The sequence below is a fragment of the Hydra vulgaris genome, chromosome 13 (genome assembly GCF_038396675.1).
Source record: "Hydra vulgaris chromosome 13, alternate assembly HydraT2T_AEP".
In the NCBI taxonomy this organism is placed as follows: domain Eukaryota; kingdom Metazoa; phylum Cnidaria; class Hydrozoa; order Anthoathecata; family Hydridae; genus Hydra; species Hydra vulgaris.
In genome coordinates this window covers 43,800,469-43,822,500 of record NC_088932.1, presented here as the reverse complement: position 1 = coordinate 43,822,500, position 22,032 = coordinate 43,800,469, and the positions used below count along the sequence as shown (strand labels likewise).

The window sequence follows — 22,032 nt, the reverse complement described above, 5'->3', positions numbered from 1 at the left end:
ATTTAAAAACTTTAAACATAAAAGTATATATATATATATATATATATATATATATATATATATATATATATATATATATATATATATATATATATATATATATATATATATATATATATGTATATATACATATATACACACATACATATATATATATATATATACATACACATATATATATATATATATATATATATATATATATATATATATATATACATATATATATATATATATATATATATATATATATATATATATATATATATATATATATATATATACACATACATAAACACATATGTATATATATATAAATACACATTTCTACAAAGATATTATAAAACTTATAATAAGATATTAAAATAGCGTAAGTTTTCAATAACAAAATATTTAAATGAAAAATAAAAGTCAGAAGATCAAAAAAAAAGTTATGACTTTTTCACACAAAAAAAAAGAGTAGATGAACCCCTATTCAGTTTATATATTTTTTTATTATTTTATAATCAAATTTTAAAATAATTATTTTAGATCGAAATTTTTTCCTTATAAGAAACGTTTACATACTATTTTGAATTGTTCAAAAGATATGTTTTGAAGAATGTTATTTTTATTAATTTTTTGAAAAAATTCATTCCATAGAAATGCTCGAATAAGTATGAATTTGTTTCCCCTGCACTTTAAAGTTTCAAGGTTTTAAGGTAATGCATAACAGCAAAAAAAAACAAAAAATTTCGTTTTACTTTAACACTGGTAAAGCCATTGTCTTTCAGTTTGTCATTTTTAATTAAAATACCTCAACTTCATTATATGTGTGGACTGTCTTTCTTGCATTTCTGCATTCCTTAAATCTTGTTTATTGCATTGCTAGTTTTGCAGCAGTTTAATGTACATGTCATGTTGTCTTCTGTTAATTTTGTACCCTTAAAAGATACATTCAAATTTGTATGTAATGCAACTATGTTTGTACTTTTATTTATATTATTTTTGGTTGCGTGTTATTCTACGTTTTTATGAATTAGTAAATAAAATATATGAGTAAAACTTATATTTTTTGTTATTAGTAATATAATAATTGATTTGCATTGGCGTATATTTTTTTACTATTTATCTAGTTTTAATTTGATAATATATCTGTTTATTTTCACTGTTCTTAAATCATGCATCGTTTTTCAATATACATTGTAAAACTTGTAGTACAATTTTTTCTTATTTTTTTACTTGTTTTTCACATTAATTTGTTGTTCAATCTCATTTTCTTAAACATTAATTCTAAATAGGGTTAGTATTAAAACTTTATCTTAAAAAATATTAGCATTTAAAAAAATTAGGTTTTTATATATAGGGTTATTATCTTAAAATAATAGGAATTTGTATATAGAGTAGTATATAAAAATTTTAGGTGTTAACACCTAGGGTTTTGAAAACTTAAATAATTGTATATAAAGAGTATAAAATGTTTCAATAACACAAAAGAACATTGTTTTAAGATTCCTAAACTTTCTAAAGATTTACCTGCATGGTTTTCAGCTATCTTTGTTAATGTAAAAAATCTGCATGGTAGAATTAATGGATCAATGGAAGGTTATTCTAAATGGAGCTATTGTTATGGAGACCCAGTATTTAAATTTAATCAACTAAATTTCAATATGCCTATCATAGAAAGAACACCAGGTATATTTTATATATATATATATATATGTATATATATATATATATATATGTATATATATATATATATATATATAAATTTATATATATATATATATATAATTATCAGTGATGTCAAAGAGCCGGAATGGTTCGACCTTTTATTAGGTAACTTGGATTTAAATATATATACAAACTCTAGTCTGAACTTGATATCGTTTCCCTGCATATAATATTATTAAAACATATACATATAAATAAATAGTAAAATATGATCATTGAGCACCACTATGCGACTCCCCTAACTCTAACTCTCTTTCTAGACCGAATATCGTCGAGAACCACTACGCAACTCTTATCTACCCAACTACCATATGCAACTCTATTTTATGTATTTCTCGGACGCTAGACGCGTCCCAGTTTGTAAAACAAGTTGTTTGATAATAATTTTTTCTTTGGGTTGTAGGCAAACGTTATATGCATTGCTTAACCCAAGCGTTCCGCTTGGCTTGTTCTTTTACAACCTTGGTAGCAGACATATGTATGCATGCGTATTGTTATATTGTACATTTTCCGCCAAAAAATTTTGTTATTTTGTTGTATATACCTATTTTTGGTTGTTTAATTCTGACAATTTTTTTAGTCCAAATAATTATATAAACTATTTTGTAGAAAAACAATCAATTGTCAGTAAATCAATTAGTATAAATCAAAATTCAGTGAACACTTAAGTTTTCAGGAAACTAATCTGCAAATCAAGCTTTTTGAAGGTTTATTAAAAAACCTTATAAAGGGGGAAAAATCAGCTTTTTAATTTAAGTTGATTGCAGTTTTGGTCTTTAAAAATAAAGTCAGATTAAGAACACAAAACAAATATTTACATAACTTGGCTTTTATTGCATTTCAAGGATTACAAAAAGACAAACTAAAACACATTTTTGGTTAGTTGTTTTTTGTTCGTTGGTAAGAAGTTTGTTTAGCTAACCTGCTATGCCTTAAACAATTAGGTGATGTCTAGCAATAACTTTGCCTTTGCGGTCGGCATTATCATACTTTTAAATTTATTACTGCTCTGGATATGGAGTCAGAAACTTTACGTACAATCAGGATTTTTTTTTCAAAGTTGCCTGAGAAACAAGTTAAGGTCATGTTCTTTATCAGACCGTAGATCAGTATAATCATAAAATGTATAATCATAAAATGTGACGATAACAACACGTCGGTTTAGAAATTTAATATCACACTTTATGATTTTATTAATCTAACTAGGTGAGCACTTATACAAAGTTAGAAGAGACTATGAACTCTGTTAACAAAATATGAACAGTATAACAAAAGCATGAAAGGGGCTACATTTGAGAGTTCTTTTGAAAAACTCTTAAAGAAATTGATTAAAGAAATTGTTTTGCAGTACAGTTGTAAACCTAGAAAATAAAAATTTTTAAACCATTTGTTTCTTTAAACCAGTTTTTAACCCTTTTTTATCATGTAAGCATTTTTTTTCAATCTAGATAAACAAGTACTTAAATTGTATTTATTTTGTCGCAATAATAACCATTTTAGCGTTGAGTTTATAAAAATTAAGTTTGTGCTGAGCAATAAATATTTTTAAAACTTAGAACTGGAAACAAAAAATTAGGTTACACAGTGTTATAAACTAAACTTTAAACTTTCAAAGATTGTCATATAATGGTGTAAGTATAAATTTTACTGGCTAATCTTGTAAGTCTTTTGATGCATTTTTTAAAAAGTAAAAAAGTAGAAAAATTACCTGGTTTTTATATATACTATACCTGGTTTTTATATTTACTATATGAGCAATTTTATTAAAAGGGGCTTAATAATACTTTAAGTCAACCTTCAAAAAATTTTTGATGTAGTTAAGTTACTTTAAGTGACAATTTTTTTGCACCAAACTGTTTTTATAAAATTAGTAGATTAAATTATTATTAGATAAAAAATAAGTTATTGATTTACTAACAACCTAAAGCTAATAAAATAAAGTTATAAAACTGAAAATTACATTACATGTGAATTACATGTTGATGGTGTTGGTAGAGAGAAAAAAATTAGCTTATTTTCAAACAAGCTAAACCGACCTTTTAATATATCTTTTACAAATTTTTTTTTTTTTTTTAAAACAAATGCATATACATATTTTTTCAAAAGAATGGATATTTTTATAAAATTTTATGATAAAAAAACGTTAACTGTTGTATTTAGTATAGTATTTTTTAAAGTATTTTGGTATAGTAGTTTATTTTAATTTTTATTTTTAATCAAAATTATCAAAATCGTTATCAAATGCTTTTCTGTATTTCTGCATCAACTATCAAACTATAAAAATAATGAAGTGTTAAAAGTAATGAAATGTTAAAAAAATTATTATAAAATAATTATAAATGTTTTACATTTACAGTTGTGTATACATTGCTAGATGCCATTGTCTAGATAATTGAATTATTTAACTAAAAGTTTTATTTGATGTAATGTCTGAAAAAAAATAGAATCTAAGAGTTTTATTTATTTACTTTGCAGTCAAAATGAATCCAATATTGTCTTCTAACCAACCAAACCAAGCATATTTACAGACTGAAACATATCAGTTTGTGTGCACAAATATGCATAAAAGGTACAGTTTATGCTTTTTTTTTTAACTTCTATTTTTTATTATAATAAATACAAAGAGTTTAACAAATAATCCATAAAAGTTACAAATAAATTTGTAAAGTGTTTATGCTTGAAAATTAATAAACTAAAATTAAAATAAAATTTAAAATATTCTTCCTTTCTTTTTCTCTTACTCTTTTTTATTTTATTTTTTTAATAAGTTAGAGAATTAGAAATCAAAAACTAAATATTTTTATAAGTTTTTTTTTTTTCATTTTCTATTTTACAAACCAAAGTTTTATAGTAACATGGTTATTTTACATACTCAAAAAAATGATTTTAGCTCAACCCCTATTTTTATTCCTTTTGTGTCTCGCACAGTTTAGTTTTTTTAACAATTACTCATTTATCCAGAAAGTTCAGACCTCCTTCAATACCAGTTTCACTTCAAAACAAGCTTGCATTGAACCACAAATTTTGCGGTTTTTAGCCACAACCCTAACCTTTGCACAATGGGTGTTTGACCATACCTTATAATTTCCTGTTGGCATTATGTTGGTTTTATTTTCAACCTGTAATTTATAAAGGTAATCTTATATGTTCTTTATCTTAGCATTAACAAAAGAGTTTCTATAGTTAAATACATATTTTTGAAAGGGTTTCTTATTTTTTGTTTTGTGTCTTGGCAAGTACTAATTAATTAAAAAATATTATGCGTAAATTTTCTGGGTTCACATGAACCTCTTTTTGCAGTAGTGGTGCAAATGTTAAAATGATTTTACGTCAAAGTTCGACAGATTGATGCAAACTACACCATAAAAGCAATATCAGTAAAGGAGCACGCAAGAAGCTTATTTATTTTAACTATAACCAATGTATGGTGTTTTGATAAAATTATTAGGTCTACCTGAGTACCTTATATACCCAATAGAAAATACGCTTTTTACGATTTAAAAAAGAGTTTTTTTTTTATAACTTCATTTTAAATAGCAATGTTGGGTCATTTGAAAAATTTGACTAGTCACTAAAATGGCTATATAACTATAGCCAGTTTATTATAATTTTGATAAGAGGAGTAATTTTTTTTTCTTAACTAAGATATAATAAAAATAAAAAAGTAATTTATATTTGCTTTTTATTTTCTAAATATCATATTATTTAAATATTAGAAAAAATTAAATAAACAGATAAATTTAAGTTTGATTTAATATAAATAATGCTATAATAGTAAGAATTGTATAAAATTGTAAGAGAGTAAACAAAAAGTTTATAAAAATAAATAATTTTAGTTTTATGCATTAGATTCAACTTTTTTTTGGTGTGAATACTTTGATTTGGCATTTCCTTATGAACAAATAAAACATGGTTCAAAATATCTACTATTCATACATAATTTTTAATTTAAAGTTTGTTTTTATTAGACAGCCAAGTCCTTGCTATCAACGTGAACTCTCAACAGGGATAATTACATGTATGATTTCATTAAATATTTTTTAAAAGGTTAACGCTATGTTGATATTTGTGTTGATTTATTTTTTTTAATTTAATTTTGTAACAATTGCTTTTACATACATTGAAAATTAAAAAAAAAAACTGTAATATATATTAAATACGGGTATTGATAATATTATAAATTAAAAATCCACAGACATGGAATTTCCAACAGAAGAATAAAAACTTTCTTAAATTTTTTTTTTTAAGGCAGCAACAATATTATTAATAAAAGTAGAAATAATTAAAATAGAAATAATAAGATTAGTTATGACGATAATAAAAATAACAAAAAAAAAAATAAATGATGAAAATAAGATATAAAATAACAGTTATTAAATGAAATATTTTTGTTTTCTGTATGACTTATCAAGGCAGCTCATTAGCTTAATAAAAATCATTCTAATACAGAAATTTGTTTTGTTTTTGTTGATAACTTGAAGGAATTTGCTTTCTTGTTTGGACCAGCAGAAACTGCTTTAGTGTGTCAAGATGAGAATGCTAAAGTGCTATTGGTTGCTCAAAAGCTAATCTAAAAGCTTTCTTAATTATGTTTTTGGAATGTGAAGTAAGATTACCTGATCATGATTTTTTTTCATTGCTCTACGACATAAATTTACTTTTAATTTAAGATTTAGTTTAAGGTTTGGAATAAATGAGTGAGCTTCTTGCTATTTATTATTTGCTATTCAGGTCTATCCAGGGGTATACATATACAGGTCTACCAAACCACCATGAACGGATCTTTCATGACTGGTTTTATAGTCATTATCAAATACTGCTTTGCATACGCAACATTATAATATATAACATTTGCTTTTAATAGTTATTGCTGGAAAACAAACGCGTTGCTATAATATACCGTAATTTTTAAATGATTTAATGTTTATAAAAGTTATCACTCTTAATAAATGTGTTAAGATATAAGAGTCTTACCATAGTAGAATAAGACTAATAATCCTATTATATATTCTTATTAGGCATATTACTCCTACAAACCTAATTCTGATCCTACTTTAGTATAATGATAATTGGAAGTAATAACAGGCACAAAACGTTCATATCAGAGTTTAGCATTTATTTTCTTATACTTTCTGATAAAAGCTTTATATAAAATTACTATATTAAAAAATGAATCATATAATTTTAAATGCTATCATATCTTTTATACAAAGACATAAATGTTAAAATCAATTCATGGAAATAAATATTCACGTTTCAAAGTAGAAAGTATGAAAAAAAATGAATAACTGCTTTTAGTCAAACATAAACTTGCAGCTGCCATTTTTGATAACAAAAAAAAAGAAGCGCGAAAAAAAACTTAAGCTGTGGAATACAGCCTTAAGCCGTTTAATAAACGTAAAGTTTATTTGTCCAAGTCAAAAAAGAATTAGATCTTTGATGGATTTTCGCAAAAATTTTGATTTTATTTAACTAGAAAATATTTTTTGATTTTATCACCGATTTCCCAACTGCCCCAACTCGTAGCAACGAAGTTCCCAACTTTTCTATTTTTTAGATTCTGGGAGGGGGAGACTCCCCCTCCTACCCCCTCCAAGGCGACGCCCCTGGGTCTAACTTATGATGCGATAAGATCAGCAAGACATTTGAAGTAAACTACTTCTACTTCAAGACATTATACTAGTTTGGATATGAAATCCAATTACAAACAGTGAACTGTCAATGTAATCCAACAAAAAAACCTAACTTTGTTGAAGTGGTTAACTTGTTTATTGATGGAGGACCAGATGAAAACAAATATCCAAAACTATTGCTGTTCATAATTTTCTCAATTTCTTTTGTATTCTTTAATAGTTGCCACAAATGCACCTCATAAAAGTGCATTTAATTCAGTTGAACGGAAAAATGGCTTACTACCTTGACAGTGTTGAGGACTAATTTAGCCTTACAAATTTTAAGAATCAAATTTGGCCTTTTCTGGAAAAACAATTAGCTTTAAATTGAAACAAGAAAATTTTAAATATGTTGGCAAAACATTTGCTAAAACATTTTTATGTATAATAATAGGATTGAAACCTACTCAGAATTTATAAGCACTATATTCATAAATCTATGACAAAATAAAATTTTTAAAAAGTTAAGAGTGGATTAATGTTTATGTAAAATCAAGTCATTGTACGCAGATTTTTAAACACTTTGACGTAACTGTAACTTATCCAAAAATAAAATATTTCTAAAATTTCAAGGAACGATTTATTCTTTAATTTAAAGTCCACTTATTGACTCACAATTATCACTCGACAAAACATATTGCAAAACATTCTTTTTTTCAATCTATAGACTTTGCTTTAAAAATACAGTTTGATCAATTCTGTCCTAGTATTAATGACAGCTTTCAACTTGTATAAAAAAAGCTTTACACAAACGTTAAAGACAAATTTTAGCGATTATCGAAGACAATTCTCAACTACTATCATTGACAAATTTTAAGTAGTTTCAAAGAAAATTTCAACCAGTATTAACGGCAACTTTCAATTACTATTAAAGACAACCTTCAACTAGTATCAAAGGCAACCTTCGACTGTTATTAAAAACAACTTTCGACAGTTATCAAAGACAACTCTTCACTAGTATTAAAGAAAACACTTGGCTAATATCAAAGAAAATTACAACCAGTATCAAAGACAACTTTCAATTACTATTAAAGACAAACTTCAACTAGTATCAAAGACAACCTTCAACTTGTATCAAAGACAACCTTTAACTAGTATTAAAGACAACCTTTGACTTGTATCAAAGGCAACCTTCAACAAGTATTAAAGACAACATTCAGAGTAAAGTGTGTGTAAAATTCCAACATATTTTTTATATAATTAAATGATTAACTTTTCTTGAAAAACTTTATTCGAAAGTTGAAAAATCCTGATAAGAAAGTTGAAGAAAAAAACTGTTTGAAAAAACGAGAATAAAGAGAGCGCCTTTTTTTCCAGAAGATAATTAAGTAGCGAAAATATTTCAAAAAGAGCAGAACCGAACATTATTAATGTAGAAGTGTTAGATTTCGTACAAGAACAATAAACCTGAATTTTTTCTCTTGCAGAGCAATTTATGAACCTAATAAGGCAGAAAAATTATTTTTGACAAAGAGCGGACAACGGGTCTAAACATTTTTCATATTGTAGTTCATGGGCGAGCCGTAACTGTGTAACAAATACAATTTTTACTAGGCGTTTGGCTAAATTATTAATAACAATTTAATTTTTATTGGTTTTCTCTAATGAAATATAAATTTATTAATTCTTTTTTTATAGGATTCGGACTGTCTACGCCAACAAAATTTACTGCTTTGCAGACATTTTTTTGAAATTAATACTAACTATACTTTTATTAGCAAAATACAAGTCGGACATTATATTTGATGAAGGTTGCGATCAAGTAGATTTTAGCTGTTGTTTTTAATTAGTAAACAAAAAAATCAATAAATTCTATCCTTAAGTACTATGAGATAATAAAAAAATTTTTGTTATAAAAAAACAACTATTTTTTAAATACGAAACAACGATATCAAGTCAAGCTAATATAAAAACACTGTTCATGGGTTGTTTTTTATGTGGAGAAAAGATTGAAAAAGGACTTCAAAATAAATCGCTAATAATTTAAACAGCTTCTATTGAAGAAGAAAGAAAATCTCAATAAAAATTTCAGCAATATAATTAAACAACGAGCTTAAAGTATCAATTTGTTTATTATAAACAAGAACAAAAACCTCAAATACTAAAAATAAAAGTTTTGTTTTGTTATTAGATTTTACTTTATTTTTTATTTTTTGCCTAATTTTTTGCTTATACTTTACCAACATCTATAGTATTATTTTGAAAATTTTTTAGTTTATTCAATTCAATTGTTGAATATAATTGGATACGATTCTAGCAACCAAGTTATATATGGACGCACGCATAGAAGTAATGTTATTGAGATGAACCTGAATAACAGAAAGCCTTTAATTATAACTAAAGAAAGATGTTCTAAAATAAAAGCATGCAAGCCATTTATTAGTGAAAATTGACATAACGGAAGTGGTTCTGTGAGTATCTGCATCTAGTATTCAACATGAGAAACTCTATTTTTATTTGTCAACTTTAGTTAAAAATGTATCATTCCGTACATAAAAGTATAAGTGCATTAACCGCTTTACAGTAATAAACTTTTGATATAAAAATTTACGACTCGAATATGATTACGAAATGTATATGCATATATTTTACAAAGATAAATTTCATTCATATTTATAAATAAAGTCTTTTTACTTCAAGTACAAGTTAGTAGCATTTTGTTCCTTAAATAGATAGAAAATGCCTGTTTTAGCTTAAATATTTTATATTTTATAAACTGCATATATTCAACATTTTTAGTAGTAAAAAGTACTTTCATTTTCTAATTAAATAAATTTTCTATAAATTTTGTGACCTTAGCTTAAAAATTTATTAAAGTATAAAGTTAAAGTGATAAATAACAAAGTTTGTAAGAATACATTATGTAATTATTATGAGTTGCTTACAGTATTGATTTGTTATATCTTAAAAATTTTGTAAGAGAACATCAGTCATGAAACTAGAATTAAATTAATTTATAAAAATGCGTTACTCCTTAATGTTAAAGTGGTGTTAAAACATGAAGAATATCTAGCAACAGCATTTCAAGTTTTTCTTTATTTATTTCACGTACTTTTTAAATGCAGGGTTGGATTACCCATTTAGCCTAATTTTCAAACCTTTTTAAATTTATTTTTCCGTTTTACTAATGTTTAAATAAGTTTTGTCATGAGTTGATGTTAAGTTATTAGATATAATGCAAATGTTTTCAAAACATTCATATTTTATTGATTCTGTACTTCTTTATTGTATATAAACATATTGAAATATTATTGTGCAACTTTTTATCAATGAGTTTTTTCTTAGTTATTCTTCCAATTTTTTTAGGTTTTTCTTTTAAATACCGATCGTAGCGGTTGCAAGCTAAAACTTTGTTAAATAATCTCAAACTGAATGTCCTTTAAATAATAAAATATAATTTTCTGATAAACCAAGGGTATTTGTGTCATTTAAACTAAAGTTATAAAATCATCATACAAAAATAGCTAGTTTTTGACAAAGTTAAGTGTTTAACCCCGTTTTTTCTGACGATAAAACACGTTTTATTTTAAAAACGAATAAATACCCCATTTATACAGAGTATAAAACGCTTATTATTTTAAACAAGTTTTATATTTTCAGAGGTATAAACTGTATAAAACAGCAATAAAGCAATATGGCGAGGTTGCCTAATATTAACACGAGTATTTTATATTGACAATTCAACGTTACAGTATTCTTTTTTGTTGTTTTGTACAGCTTTTTCAAATGATAATTGGATTGTCAAATAGGAAACAATACATTTCATTTAGCTGCGGAAAAACTGATAATATGAATATAAAATGTGGTGTTCCACAAGGGTCAACTTTAGGATCACTCTTATTTTTAATTTAAATTAATGATTTAAGCAAATCTCATAAGTTACAAGACACTATTTTGTTTGCGTATGATATAAATTTGTTTCACGCTTGTCACGATATTAAAATGTTGTTTAATTTAGTTAACATGTAACTCATCAAAACTCACAGAATGACTTAGTGCAAATAAATTAAAAATTAATTTAGATGAAGCAAAGTATTCTTTTTTCCATCGCTTTCATAAACGCTTTTTAAATGAAACGTGTTTTATTGTTAGCATGAACGGGGTATTAATTGTTAAAGTTAAAAGTTGTAAAAAAACAACAATAAAACAATACTGTGATCTTGTTTAGCCAATATAAATGCTTGTGTTATAATAAAACAACATCAACATGTTTTTTGCTAACTTTATTATAGAGTTTATAATAGAATTTTTATAGAATTTAATATAGAATTTTAAACTAACGACGATAAAATACGTTTAATTTCATATTAACTATTTACGCAAAAAGTAAGCTTTAATATTGAGTTTATGTAATAAAAACTAATGACGACAACACGTTTTATTTTAAATGCCTTTAAAACAAAACGTGTTTTATTGTCAGTATGAATGGATTATTATTTCTATACCAGCAGTAGGCAACCCTTAAAACGGGTTTTTAGTAAATAAATTATTAATAACAATTTAATTTTTATTTGTTTTCTCTAATGAAATATAAATTTATTAATACTTTTTTTATAGGATTCGGACTGTCTGCGCCGACAAAATTAACTGCTTTGCAGACATTTTTTCGAAATCAACAAAAAAAGTTTTAAACTTGAAAAATATTTTAAGTAATATTTTAACTTTATTATAAATTCAGTGATTAGGAACAATAGGAGTTTTCAAAGATTCTTACAGTTATTATAAAAATTATTGCTGGCGCCTATTCGGTGATTTCTAGACATTCAATTTCATTGAGAATTGCACCTTCTTCAAGAATGTAATCAGTCTTGTCATTTGTGTCCATCAGCACGCTATTGGTTTACAGGAAAACCAGCTTTTCAACTCTCTCATTTGTAAGAAGATTTCTTAGTGGCGAGTGAATAAATCGAAAGGTCAACCAAGCTCTTTCTGCTGTAGCCAATGAGCAGATCATTTCGTTAATAGGCTTAGCAATTTCGTAATGAGCAGGATATTTATCGCGACCGATAATGTTACGATACTTTCGCGCGTTCATCTTGAATATTGATTCCTTCCTTCTCTCAGGCAGCGCAGCCAGTTCTTATATAAAAGCAATCAATTTTTTTTTTCTCTCTCTCTCCATTTTTTGCCGTATAAAAATATAAATACAACCAATATTTCCAATATACAGATGGCCGGGGCAAAAAGAAGACACAATTTGTCTTATCGCCAAGCCCCGAGATTGATTCCGTAAAAAGAAAATAATTTCGTATAGAGTATTTAAATGTTACCAATATATGTAAAATAAGACTTTATTTTTAACAAGATAAAACAATAACAAAAAGTTACAGGGTCATACAGAATTTTTTTTTTTTTTTTTGAATTTAAAAATTAAAAAACAATTACTTTTAAAGTAATAAAATAATCAATAAAAAGTAAAATAACAAATTCTTAGAAATAAATATTAAATAGATAAGTATATAAAGATTAATATAAATTTGCACAAAGTAAAACTTGCAATAAAATAAAAAAATAAATAAAAAGGTTTTTACCAATTTTTTTTTTTTTTTTTTCTTTGAGTTAATATTAAATACTAAAATTATAAATAAAACACAGAATTGAGAAGAAATTGAATCTTTCCAATTAAAAAAAATATATATTTATATGTATTTAAGCATGCTTCAACCAAATTCATAAAAGGGTTGACAAGGATAAACTTTAAACTAAATCAAAAAACCTTATCTGAGTCACCCGAAAAAGTCAAGCATTCCATCACTAACTAGGAGCATTTGCTTCAATTTTACTTTAAATTCGTCAAGAGTTTTAAGTTTATAAGATAGGATTTTATTCAATACTTTTGGTCCTCTAATGGATAATGAAAATTCAGTTGCGGCATAAAAACTTTTGGGCTGAATATAGGTATTCTTTGAGTATCTGGTTAAGTATCTATGTTTATTTATTTTGAATAACGAATTAAAAATGTTTAGTATTGTTCTTTTATTAACTTTATACATGAAAATTGTAAAATGAAAAATATTCATTTGGTAGACATCAAGTATATTCAGCTTTATAAATAGTTCTTTGGAGTGAGTAAAACGACCTATATTAGATATTATTCTCATTGCATGTTTTTGTTTATTAAAAAGTTTTTTAATTTTGTTTTGATTTGTGCTACACCAAGTTATGTTTGCGTAATTCAGATAACTATGAACAAAGGAGAAATATAACAATTTTAAATTAGTTTGATTTAAAAATGGCCTTGCTTTATAAAGTAGGCCAATATTTCTTGAGATTTTACATTCAAGATAATGTATATGATTTGTCCAAGTAACGTTTTTGTCAAAGAGTACTCCAAAAATTTTAATGATTGTTCTCTTTTTCTAAATTGACTGCCAATATAAAGTTTTGGAAGTTGTAAAGGGATTTTATCGCGTTTATGAAAGCGATGGAAAAAAGAATGCTTTGCTTTATCTAAATTAATTTTTAATTTATTTGCACTAAGTCATTCTATGAGTTTTATGAGTTCCATGTTAACTGAATTAAACAACATTTTAATATCGTGACAAGCGTGAAACAAATTTATATCATACGGAAACAAAATAGTATCTTGTAACTTATGAGATTTGCTTAAATCATTAATTTAAATTAAAAATAAGAGTGATCCTAAAATTGACCCTTGTGGAACACCACATTTTATATTCATATTATCAGTTTTTCCGCAGCTAAATGAAATGTATTGTTTCCTATTTGACAAATAGCTTTAAAGCCTTTTAAGATTTGAGTGCTTAATCCCGTAATTTTCTAGTTGATTTAATAGAATATAATGATCAAAAGTGTAAAACGCTTTGTTAAGATCAATAAATACTTCTAGCGTATATTTATTTTCATCAAATGCCTGAAAAATATTTTGAACAAGATGAATAATTGCTTGATCTGTGGAGTGACTTTTTTAAAATCCTAAATGTTTGTTATAAAGAGTATTGTTATTTTCTAGAAAGATAAATAGTCTATGATACATAATGTATTCTAATAGTTTTGAAAGGCATGGTAGTATTGAGATTGGTCTGTAATTGGAAATGCTGGTATCATCTCCAGATTTAAAGACTGGTACCACCCTTGCAAGTTTAAATTTATCGGGAAAGATTCCTTGCTCAAGAGACAAAGTAAAAATATGCATGAGCGGAGATTCTAAATAAGAAATTGATAATATTATTACATTACTGCAAACATCGTCAATGCCTAGACCTTTGTTTGGTTTTAAATTAGAGGTAGCATTTAATAATTCTTTTTCAGTTAATATATTAATTTCCATTATGGTATTATTAGTGGTTAGGTATGATTTAAAATCAGATTTATTAGGTTTAATTTTTGATGCTAAATTTACGCCTGATTTAACAGATGCATGATTAAACAATTGAGCAATTAAAGATTTATTAACAATTTCGTAGTTATTTATGATGAGTTTTTTTCGGAAGACTGTTACAATTTATACTTTTTTTACCAATGACGTCATTTATTAAACGCCATGCTTTTTGTGAATTGTTTTTAAATTTTATTAACTGGTTAGCACTGTAAAAACCCCTAATTCCGGATGTAACCTAATTCCGGATGGTTTTAGTAAAAAGTTTCATAACTCCCTTAATACAATGAATTTATGAATAATTTTTTTTAATTAATAAACGTCTTTACCAGACAAATCAAAAAATATAAAAAAAAAACTATCTAAACTAATGCATGAAAGATTTCAATTTGAAATCTCTCATAACTAAAAAAACAAAAAAAAAGGAAAAAAATAACTTTCACTTGCAACAAAAAAATTAAAAAAGTAAAAAGACTATTTTGCGCAGAATTTTGTGCTGATTATTTTAGCCAAAAAAAAAATTAAATTAACTTTTGAAATAGTTGAAAAAAATTAAAAACAAATTTGCTACTAGCCAAAAAAAAAAGACACCTAATTCCGGATAGAAGTAATTATGATTTTATGTACCTAAAAAAAATAATAAACAAATTAGCCAGCAGCAATAAACAAACACACTTTTGAGTCCCCGATACCGTTAATTACATTTGGGTATTTTATTTTTTATCACTTTCATGCAATAGTATAATATATTATGTTCATGAAAGTAATAAAAAATAAAATAACCACCGTGGAAAAAATAATTGACACTAATCCAGATAGAGCTAATTTTTTTAGCATCCATAAAGTTAACGCATTTGTGTTAATTGTATTATTGTATTAAAGAATATGGATAATTTTTAACAAAAAAAAGATCGAGAGAGTCGAATCCAGCTAGCTATTCAAGCTATTACTGGAAAAAAAAAATGCCGTACGTACAAGCTGCTAAGTGTTATGATGTGGCAAAATATACACTTTTTGACAGAACAAAAGGATCATCTAATAATCAAGGAGCGCCAAGAAAGATGAGCAACATAACTGAAACTATTATTTTTGATTTATTAAAATTTACGAGTGATATAGGCTTCGGCTTGAATAGAAAAGACGTGTTTATTGTTGTTGAAAATATTTAAAAGAATCAAACCAACGTAGTCTATTCAAAGACGGCAAACCGACTAGAAAATGGTACTCCAGTTTCATGAATAAATAGCGTAAAGAAATTTGCCCAAGAAAAGTAAGCGGTATGCAAACTATTAGAGCTGTGGCCACACAACCAGCTTTAATTGACAATTGGTTTGAGCAATAAGCAGTAGCATATAATGAATATAATTTAGGCGATAAGCCGTTTCATATATTTAACTGTAATGAGTCTGGTTTGCAATTTGATCAAGGCAAAGTCAAAGTTATTTGTCGAAAAGGAACAAAAAACCCTAAAAAGCTAGCACCATCGAATGAAAAGCAAATGACGACAATCTTGACTTGTTGTGACGCATTTGGTAATTATTTACCTCATCAAATAATTTATAAAGCAAACTTGTTATGAAAGACTGGTGCAAAGGCGGTGCCCAGAATGTTTATTATAACAGTAGTAGTTCAGGCTGGATGGAATCCAAACATGTTTTGTCGTGGTTTAAAACAGTTTTTTTGCCTGACGCAAACAAACTTTCAGGATTTAAAGATCTAATACTTGATGGCCATGCTTCACATATAAGCTTAGAGTTAAGGATCTCATCCAAAATTGTGGGTTTAAACCTGAAAATGCACGGAGTGGTTTCAAAAATACTGTTATATTTTCACGCGATCGTTCGCAAATTTCTTCTAAAAAAACCTCCATTGGTGCTGTGTTTCAAGCTGTCGAAAACAACAATATTGAAAATTTATTTGATTCTTCAACAGTATCTAGTTCATTAGTAATGGGAAATGTAACCAATACACCTAACACACCGTCAAGAATGAAATATCGTAAATTTTTGCTTAAAAGCTTTGCTACTTTGAATAATGCTGTTCAACAAGTGGGTAAAGATATAAACAAATCAGTGTTAAATATGCTTCGAGATCAATTGACACCAACTCAAAATAAAAGAGTTCAAAAAAGTGAGAGAATAAAGCGACCAGGTAATTATAATATGACTTCGGCGGATGCCATAGCTTACGAAAAAGCTGAACAAGCATCAAAAAAACAAAAATTAGACGAACAAGCTGTAAAGAAATTTACTAGAGAAAAAAAACAGATTTACACTGCTACTCAAAAAGCGAAAAATGCACAGAAAAGAGAAGAAGAAAAAAAGTTGAGACAAAGTCAGTCGTCTAAATTACCAGGTAAAAAAGGTATAAAGACAAAGAATCAATTAGAAGACCCTCATTTCCCTCAAGCTTCAAATAACATTTTAGTATCTGATGACCTTCTATGTTATTCTTGCGAAATTAATTGGACAAATAACTTAGATAACCAATGGCTTGCGTGTGAGCAGTGTTCAAATTGGTCATCCATTGAATGTGTCTTTGATTATTGTCCAACCATGGAATTTATTTGTAACGAATATGTATAAAATAATATATACTCTTTTTTTATTAAACGATTTCATTTATTTAATGGATTAAAATAATTATTTTAATGTTAGTATTATTTGTGTAAGTGTTTTTCTGTATTTTATACGCATCCGGAATTAGGACATAAACACCTAATTCCGGATAAAAACAATACTTTTTCCATGCTTTATATAAGGTTACTTTCTATATATATATGTTTGTGTGCCACAAAATTTGAAATCAATTTTTGAAAGCTTTTTTCTCAACCAATTTTGCTCAAATTTTGCACACTTAATCATTTTCGATGACAATACAAGGAAATGGAAAAATTTGACCAAAAAAAGTTAATTAAGTTAACAAAAATTTAATTTGTATTTCCCCATAAGAACACTGAATTATTAGAAAAAAAATTTAAAAAAGTAACAGTAATTGTTCCTTCTACAAAAGATAACAAAAAAAGAATTTCTAGGCCCAATAGAATTCTGCTTGCATAAAGCATGGATTTGAAAAAAGAATTTTTTTTTTTTATTTACTAGTTAATATTTTAAAAAATAAATTTTTCATAGAGGCGTTGTTTTTTGTTTTTTTTTGATGATTTTATGATACCCGGTGTTATCCACGATTTTGAAATATTTTTTTAATAAGTTTTATAACTTTTGGAAATGCTTCATTATAGTTGATTTGAAATATCTGATTAAAACTGTTATAAGCAATATTAACATTTGCAGTTTTCAGGACCGGTCCCCAATCTGTGGAAGATAAAAGGCTTTTAAAATAAACGATTGAAGCGTCATTAATTATTCGTTTAGTAATTTTTACTTTTTCGGAAATTTGATTGATTTTTGTTTTGTTGATATTATAAAAACCGTAAAATGATCTGAAATGTTTGTTACAGGTATTCCAGTTTTATTTTTATGGTAGAGAAATTGTTAGTTATAATTTGATCTATTAAAGTGGAGCTATCTTTTGTGATTCTTGTAGGTTTATTAATAGTTGGAATAAAACTACTTTGATATACAATATTGTAGAAACTTCTAACGTTTCTATTTGCGTCATATTCCCGTACGTTCAAATTAAAATCTCCCACAAAGAATGTGCATTTTCCACAATGTTTCCACAAATGTCTTTGTTTGTAATTAAACTTTTAAATTGTTTCAGAAACATTTTTATATTGCCAGAAGGTAGCCTATATATAACATTCTGAATTACATTTTTGTGGAGTTTATATGTAACCTCAATCGTTATAGATTCACAATCATTAGTCACCAAACAAAGGTCCATGCGTAATTTAAAAGTTAACGAGTTATGCGCAAATACGCTTACTCCTTATTATTCCGTATTAATAAAAATTAATTCGCGATCAAATTTTAGTTGCACCTTCTAACACCGCGTGCAATCCTGTCTACTTCAATCTTTCACTCTAATATATCTTCGTTCTTCCTAAAATCACTTTACTCTTGGTAGAGCGGGGTATGACACTCCTTTTGGAGCCGAACTTGTCTTAACGGTCCTTGGTAATATGGCCTCTATATGGCAATTAGCCGGAGGAGGATAAACCACAAAACCAATACGCTTACTCCTCCGTCTAGTCTTACAGAGCCTCTAAAATGATGGACAACCTTAAAAATATCAAGATGAAAATTAGAGTCATTTTCAACCTCCTTATCCCAACACCATGTTTCTGCAAGGCAAATAATTAGATAATAAAGTTTGGTGCTAAATAAAAATTGTTTTAATTTCTCAAAATTTTTTCGAATACTCCTAATATTCAAATGTAGTATTAATAATTCAACAAGACCTAGGTCATCAGTAAGAGTTGAAATATTTGAATTATAATAAAGGCGTCTGAACAATTGTTTAATAATATATTTTTAGTTACTTGAAAAGGTTCAGATTCCTTGTTTTGTGAAGCGGTTTCTTCAGCTTTCATTTTGATATTTATAATAAATATTCAAATAAATAATTATGCAAATAAACAAATTAAAAAATATATATATATATATATATATATATATATATATATATATATATATATATATATATATATATATATATATATATATATATATATATATATAGATATATAGATATATATATAGAAACAAAAAACATTTTTGCAAATACAAAAATACAACTAAGCGTTTTTATTTGCTTTTTTAAAATCCCTTACAATAAGTTTGTCATAAACAACTACAGAGTACATACCATTCGTTCTTTGCTTCTTAATTTCCTCAAGGAATTTCTTCCCCAAAATTGAAGTATCAAACGAGTAGTGTTTATTGATATACAGCCCAGTTCCTTTCAATTTTCTCGCATTTTTAAGAATTTTAACTTTATTTTTATAGCTTAGTAACTTCATCACAATTGCTCGGTGTTTTTTTGGATCAGCTTTTCCCTTTTAATGAGCACGTTCTATGACAATTCCTTTTAAATTAAGATTATTTTCAAATAGTTTTAAAACTTTTACTTCCGATTCTTCCCAACTTTCATCTTCGTTTTCCGGACGACCTTCAAGTCGCAAGTTATTTCTGCGTTGCCTGTCCTCAAGCTGCCTTAGTTTATTTTTTTCATCATCTGCACTAACTGCTTTGAATCTAATTTGTTTCGTCATTTCTTTGATTTTATTTTCCTGTAATTCTTAAGTAAAATTTAAACTATTTTCAAAATCAACCTGTTTCTTTTTTGTGTTGTTTAAGTGCTTCTTTAGTTATTTCAAGTTCTGTTTTTATCGTTTGATTATCTTTTTGAAGTCTTTTACACGTATCTTTAATTGATGTCATTTCTATTGCTAAATCATTAATTCTATCGTTTGTTAGCTTAATATTTCCAGTAATTATGTTCAGAATATCTTTTAGATGTTTTTCAAACATTTCATTAAAATGTTCTCGCACTAGTTTTACAAAAACTTCTGAATCTTTAACTTTTAATCCGACTCTTTTTGTTTCTTTATTATTTTTATCCATTTTTTTTTATTCGTGTTTTATTTATTATTTTAATTCATCCTCAGCAGTGTCAACAACTTCAGGTTTGATCTTTTTAGCAAATTCAACTAACGTGTGATGCGGAAGTTATCGGACAAATCCTAATTTCATTATTTGAGCATAATAATTAGTTTTTCTGGTTTTATGCGTAAGCAAAAGCGTTCTAAAAAATATAAACTTTATTATTTAAAATACAATTATTTAAAATGAGGTTAAATGCAGCTGAACGAGAATCTTTTCGAAAGCGACTAAAAATGTTTTTTGTAAATAAACCAAGTATAAAAAAAAATAATCGTAAATCATTTTGAAAAGGAAGGATTTCCTCGAAGTACAATATATGATAACCTAAAAAGACTTGAAACTGTTTAATCGTTTTCTGATAGAAAGCACCCTGGTCGTCCGACATCCTGGACTAGAGAAAATAAAGTCGAATTAACGAGATTTATCAACAATCGAAAAGGGGTCCGTCAGAGAAAAATAGGTATTAAATTCGGTGTAAATCAATCGAGAATTGGTTGTCAGTTAAAAAAAATGAATATTAAATACAGAAAACGTGAAAAGACTCCAAAATACACTATAGAACAACAAATAAAGACAAAGAAAAGAAGCAGGAAACTAGTTAACCAAATCTATAACACAAAATCGTTTCTAGTCATCGCTGACGAAAAATACTTTTGTTTTGCAGGGGACAACATTCCTGGAATTTCTGGATACTACACAAACAACAAAAAGACATGCCCAGAAAGTGTTCGTTTTATAGGAAAAGAGAAATTTCCAAAAAAATTATTCATGTGGATAGCCATATCTGACCGTGGTATATGCAAGCCATTGTTTCGCACTTCCAAGGCTGTAGCGATCAATTCATCAATCTATATTAATGAATGTTTAGAAAAACGACTTCTTCCATTTATTCACAAGTATCGTGGAGACTTTAACTATTTATTTTGGCCAGATTTAGCAAGTTCTCATTATTCTAAAGAAACTCTAAATTGGATGCACCAATATGTCTATTACGTTGATAATAAATCCAATCCCCCAAATGTGCCTCAATCACGACCAATTGAAAATTTTTGGGGATATTTGGCACAGAAGGTTTACGATGGAGATTGGCAAGCTTCAACAGAGCAAATTTTGATTGATCGCATTAAACTAAAGCTACAAGAAATTAATTTAAACTTTTTACAGTCGCATATGAACGGCGTCAGAGCAAAACTGAGATCAATTGCAGATTGTGGTGTTTTTTCATATAAAAATTAATATATTTTTATTAAAAGATAAATGCTTTATTTAAAAAAAATATAATAGTAGTTTGTTTTTTTATTTATAAATAAGTTATTGACGTTTTTATTTTGTCCGATAACTTCCGCATCTCCCGTTATAGCAGTGATAAAATCGGTTTTATCTTCATTCAAATATAAACCTTCTGCAGCATTTTTGTCCGTTAGTATGAGAGCAATTCCAAAACCTGGTGTAAAGAGAAAACTGAGGCGAGATTGCACTTTCTGTTGTATGTCTTTATCGTCCATATATGAATTGTACATTTGACTAAAGTAATCATACACGAGAGACAATGGAGCTTCATCACTTTCTAGCCTTCCGATCACGTTAGAAAGAAACTCAATGCTTTTGACAAGTTTAGAGAGACAATCCTAAAATGAGTTAGATTTTATTAACGTTATAACATCAGCAAATGTATTCTTTTGCTGATCTTCCTTTAGTAATGTACTTTCTTCGTCTACCAACTTAATAAGAACGTATGTTG

At 26.6% G+C, this 22,032-nt stretch overlaps 2 protein-coding genes across 2 annotated transcripts in view; both read left to right on the top strand.

The window, feature by feature from the left end:
* The window catches only part of LOC136089417 (uncharacterized), a 103,429-nt gene extending 93,420 nt beyond the window's left edge, over positions 1–10,009 (top strand). Inside the window, exons 6-9 of the mRNA XM_065815399.1 lie at positions 1,491–1,674; positions 4,189–4,282; positions 5,682–5,731; positions 9,600–10,009. Coding sequence (XP_065671471.1) covers positions 1,491–1,674; positions 4,189–4,282; positions 5,682–5,731; positions 9,600–9,778 — 507 coding nt within the window. The 3' untranslated portion in view covers positions 9,779–10,009. The remainder of the gene's footprint in view (positions 1–1,490; positions 1,675–4,188; positions 4,283–5,681; positions 5,732–9,599) is intronic.
* A 10,792-nt stretch (positions 10,010–20,801) lies between these two features.
* Positions 20,802–21,527, top strand: LOC136089911 (uncharacterized). Its single transcript, XM_065816010.1, has one exon. It carries the CDS (start codon positions 20,802–20,804, stop codon positions 21,525–21,527), a length of 726 nt encoding a protein of 241 aa, XP_065672082.1.
* Positions 21,528–22,032: the final 505 nt, after the last annotated feature.